Genomic DNA, 4,815 nt, shown 5'->3' on the forward strand with positions numbered 1-4,815 from the left:
CCCCCCCCCCCCATCCCCTCTACCCATTCCAATAAAGCTCCTTTTGAACTGCCCATTCTGCTTGGGGTGGGGAACAATTTCCGACATCGGTGCTTTTGTGCGTGTCCCCCACCCCGCGGTCATCAGAGGGGAAGCGCCGCAGAGAGCTTGTGCGCGCGCGCGCGCGCTTGCGCGTACACACGCGCGCTCGCGCGCACCAGGCTGGCACCATCATCCGGTGAACCCGTTGCACGTCTGAAAAGCCATCACTATCTGGCAAATACAGTCAGAGGACCGACCCGGAGCTGCCGACTGCATGCTATCGATGAGTCCCAGGCTGCTGTGACGCTCGTCACACCCCTGGCCCTGTGGCATCAGACGTTGGGCCCGAGAGGAGGGGGGGAGAGCGAGGGAACCGCCGGGATTCCCCCCCCCCCCCCCCCCCCCCCCCCGTGGGCCCCCGGCGCCCCTGGGTGTTTTCAATCCCCCCCCCCCCCCCCCCCGGGCCCCCCCATCCCCCCCCCCCCCCCCCCCCCCCCCCCCCCCCCCCCGCCCCTCCTCCCTGTTCCCTGGTCGTCTTTTGCTTGGGGAGATGGCGCCAGCTGTTAGCCTCCTTGAAGGGGACAGTATCCGATGGCGGTGCCACAGCCTCTCCCCCCTGAGACGGAAAGGGGCAAGGGAACTTAGATTAGTGTAAAATAGATTAGGACCCTCTTTAAGGCCAGCCATGCGCTGTATGCTCTCCAGCAGGGAGGGGGAGCACTTGGACATTGGCGAGGGAACAAAAGAAGAGGGATGTCGGCGCGCAAGGCCAGGCACGGGCATGCGAGGAACGGCGCTGAGGAAAGAGGGAACGGGGGAGGGGAGAGAGAGAGAGAGACCGAAGGAGGGGCCATGGCCAGCGAGACGGAGACAAAAAAGGCGGGGGGGGGGCTCAGCTAGACGCCTCTGGAGCAGTGCCCTTGGCAGCGTCAATGCCGGCAGAGGCAGGCTCGTCGGCGGTCAGGTGCGCCTGGTCCCACACGTAGCTCATAAGGATCGAGTGCCGGTCGACATAGTCCAGGAACTCGGCAAACTGGTCCTCCTGCTCGGCCTCCACCATGCTGGGGTAGATCTGCGACTGCTTGAATGCCGCAATGGTCTCCTGGTGCGTGATGTTCCAGTCCAGGGGCGGCTGCTCGGAGTTGATGCTGATCAACCGGCGCGAGTAGGACTCGAAGAGGATCTGCGGGGGGGACAGGCCGACGGGGGAGGCTGTCAGATGTGGCGAGGAGGGGGAGGAGGAGGAGGAGGAGGGGGGGGGGAGGCCTAAAATAAAGCACAAGACACCAAGGGGGCCCCTCGAGACCGTACCTGATCCAGGAAGAGACCAGCCCCCGGGGCGCGGGGGACAAAGCACGCCTTGGAGCCCAGGGTCAGGCTGATGCAGCCTTCGGGCGCGCCGACACGCAGCAGAGCCACCACCAACCCCACCATCCGACGGATCTGATGCATCATGAAGCTCTGGCCCTTCACCTGCAGGGGCACCCACTCCACGCCGTCGATGATGCGCGGCTCGGCACACTGCGGCCGAAAGGCGATCGCAGAAAGGGCAGAGAAAAAGGCAGGCAGAAGCAGTCAAGCAGGCCAGGGTGGGGGGGGGGGGGGGGCGGGGGGACGTCAGAATACAACCCGGCGACCGGGAAATCCGAGGAACAATGACCGTGTCCCGGCGATGCGGGCTATTGGACGCACCCGGAACCAGTGGATGATGCGCTTGGCCGACGGGTCGGTCGGCAGCTTGCCAGAGGTGTAGTTGTGGAAGTTCTTGGTCCCCTCATACTGCCGAAGGAAGAGGCGGACACGGTCCAATAGAGCCGCATCGATGCGGAAGGCGGCCCGGTCGGCCGGCGAGATGAACGGGCTGTTCTCCAAGTCCCGCGGAGGGATGTACTTAATGTCGGCGAAGGCGCCGAGGTCGGTGGCGACATCCTCCGTCCCGAGCTCGGAGTCCGACTCGGGGCCGCTGTCATCGTCGCCATCGCGATTTCCGCCGCGACGCTTGGCGGCCCGGCGCTTGGGGGGAGCCGCGGCAGCCGGAGCCGCCTCGACTTCGGTGGCCGCCGGGGCCGCCGGCTCCGAGCCGGGGGCCGGCTGCGCGGCATGCATCGCTTGCAGGGCTCGCGCCGCGGTCAAGGCCCGCTCGGCCGACTCCGGATTCGGGGCAAACATGTACGTCGGGATGAGGTACTCATAGACACGCGCATCGCAGTGATTCTTCGCATGGAAGGAGTTGATGGTCCGGCGAATGTCGATCACGGCGATGTCGGCCGGCAGGAGCTCATTAAGCTTGCGGATCGTCTCGCCAATGACCTCCGGCTGGAAGACCATCTTCAGCGAGACCACCATTCCAGCCGCATGGACGCCACGATCGGTGCGCGCGGCTCGCATAAACTTGAACTTCTGCGGGCAGTCCAGGTTCCCGGCCGGCACGAGGTTGGCCCCGACCAGCGCCTGGAACAGCTCCTTCTCAATGGTGGGAAGCTCCTTGTTGCTGCAGGTCGATTGCGGATATTCATTCGCGTGTGTGTCCGTGTGTGTGTGTGTCCGTGTGTTTGTGTGCGTGTGCGTGTGTGTGCGTCAGAGGGGGAGGGAGGGAGGGAGGGAGGGAGAAGAAGCACGGATGTGTGTTTGGGTGCCGGAAAAGGGGCGCTCAAGCAGGAGAGGGTCGGCCGGGACCAACTCAACAGGGCGAACGTACATCTGCATGCCATGGTAGTTGCGCCCGGAGAAGGCCACCAGCATGGCCACCTTCCGACGGGGAAGGCGTCGGCCCTCGGCATCACGCGGGATATCGGTGTCGATGTCATCGTCACTGTCGTTCGGGTCCCGGGAGAAGGCGCGCTTCCGGTTGTTGGACATCTTCTTCTTGCGGGCACTGTGCATGGAGGAGCAAGGGGGAGTTGAGTGTGTCAGCCGACGAGGCCGAAGTCCCGCAGAGGGGAGGAAGGCGCGCGCATGGAGGAAAAGGTGATCGAAGTACATACGGCTTGCCGGTGCTGTCGGTGTCGGACTCGGTGTCATCCAAAGGGCGCTTGGTGCCGGTGGTGGTGACATCATCATCGGCCATGGTGGCACTCACAACGCCAGCCACGGTGGATGACATCGGGGCATCAGTCATGACAGGGCTCTGGGCAAGCGACTCGTCGGTGGACATGCTCTTGTGGCTGCTGCTGGAGAAGAAGGCGGCAGGGGCCCGGAAGGGGGAGGGAAGTGAAAAGACGTGAGGGGCCGACTGGGGGCCGTTCAGATTCGAGCGCTGGGAGAGGTGGAGGCGGCGCCGGTGAAGAAGCGGCAGGATGGCCGGCGGAAGTGGAGCAGCGAAGGAGGGCAGGCGGCAGATGAGTCGAGACGGTGGGAGAGCGCGAATCGTCGAGAGCATAGGGCCGTGATCGAACAGGCTGGAGCAGTGGGTTCTCCGGGTGCGGGCGCGGGGGGAGGGGCAAGGAGGGGCGGGGGGAGGGGCAAGGACGGGCGGGGGGAGAGGGGCGGGAGGCGAGGCGGGAAGAGGGGAAATACGCCAGGTGGAGGGAGACGCGAGCACGGGAGGGTGTGCCTGACGTCCCCTGTGACCAAGCAGGACAGGGGCAGAAAGCCGATCTGTCCCCCCCCCCCACCTCGGCCCTTCGGGGAGGGGGGAGATCGTGGGATGGGTGTGTTTGCGCACACGCGCGACCACCCCACGGAGAGATGCATGAAGGCAGAGGTAGGCGCCCCGCGAGGGACAAGCAGATCGCAGCATGGTGGGATGACAACGCACGGGGCGTGATTTGACGGCCATCGGGCTGCGCTGATTTCATGTGCACGGGATGTGTCATCGGGGTCGGAACTCTGGCGAGGGCGCCCGATCGCGCCGGGTCTGGCGAGCATACCGAAGGGGGGGGCGGTCTTCCAGCCATGTTGTGCGCACATAGCCAGCCTGTCTCGTGCACATACCTCTGGGCGCAAGGAACGGGTTTGTAAGCCAATCGAACCCACACATAGGCCCCAAATCCGGACTGGTGTGTCCTCAGAGGGCGGGCCCACCAACATTCGGGGAGTAGGCAGCGGCCCCTGTCCCGCGCAGCCCTGTGTGTGTGTGTGTGTGTGTGTGTGTGTGTGTGTGTGTGTGTGTGTGTGTGTGTGTGTGAGAGAGAGAGAGAGAGAGAGAGAGAGAGAGAGAGAGAGGGAGGGAGGGAGAGAGAGAGAGTGATCCTCTGGTGACTCGGTGCCTTCAGCAATCGTCCCCCCTCGGATCTCATAGACAGAAGGAAGCAGCGACGGTGGGGGGCGGAACGTGGGGGCACACCACGGGCCGTCGTGCATACGAAGGGGGGAAAGGCCGGAACTGGCCATGCTCCGTACCACCAAACATGCTGATGGAGTAAGCTGTGCCACAGGGGAGCCCGCCGGGCACTGCACGCATATATTCCCCCCTCCTCGGCCCGCCAGCCCTGTCCTGTCCTCCCACCAATCTCCGCCCCAGCCCCCCCACCCTACTGAGGTCCCACTTTTCTGTCGCTCACTCCCTTGTGAAACGCGCTCGTTCTGCACACACACACACACACACACACACACACACACACACACACACACACACACACACACACACCCGGAGGAGCCCCTGCGGTGGAGAGGGAGAGGAATGAGGCTGCCCACCCTGCCGCGTCTCTGCCTCGCCCCCTCTACTAGACACGCATCGACCGACCCACGCGAACCAGGGTCGCACATTCCCTGTGCAAAGAGTAGCCCCCCTCAGAAAAGTGGAAACCCAAACGCGAGACGGAGCCTTAGAGGCTGGCGCTTGGCCCCCCCCCC

General features: G+C 64.8%; 1 protein-coding gene across 2 annotated transcripts; it reads right to left on the minus strand.

Moving 5' to 3' along the window:
- Positions 1-858: 858 nt before the first annotated feature.
- Positions 859-4,499, minus strand: H696_01687. Of its 2 annotated transcripts, XM_009495592.1 has the most exons (7): positions 4,363-4,499; positions 3,779-4,086; positions 3,006-3,277; positions 2,720-2,896; positions 1,714-2,512; positions 1,333-1,542; positions 859-1,204 (listed from the first exon to the last, which is right to left on the minus strand). In XM_009495592.1, exons 2-7 carry the CDS (start codon positions 3,797-3,799, stop codon positions 914-916), a joined length of 1,770 nt encoding a protein of 589 aa, XP_009493867.1. In that variant the 5' UTR covers positions 3,800-4,086; positions 4,363-4,499; the 3' UTR covers positions 859-913. The 2 variants fall into 2 exon arrangements, with proteins under 2 accessions (XP_009493867.1, XP_009493868.1); XM_009495593.1 differs by lacking the exons at positions 3,779-4,086; positions 4,363-4,499 and having other exon boundaries at positions 3,006-3,483.
- Between the last annotated feature and the right edge of the window lie 316 nt (positions 4,500-4,815).

Source organism: Fonticula alba (genome assembly GCF_000388065.1).
Source record: "Fonticula alba strain ATCC 38817 unplaced genomic scaffold supercont2.2, whole genome shotgun sequence".
NCBI classification, from domain to species: Eukaryota; order Rotosphaerida; family Fonticulaceae; genus Fonticula; species Fonticula alba.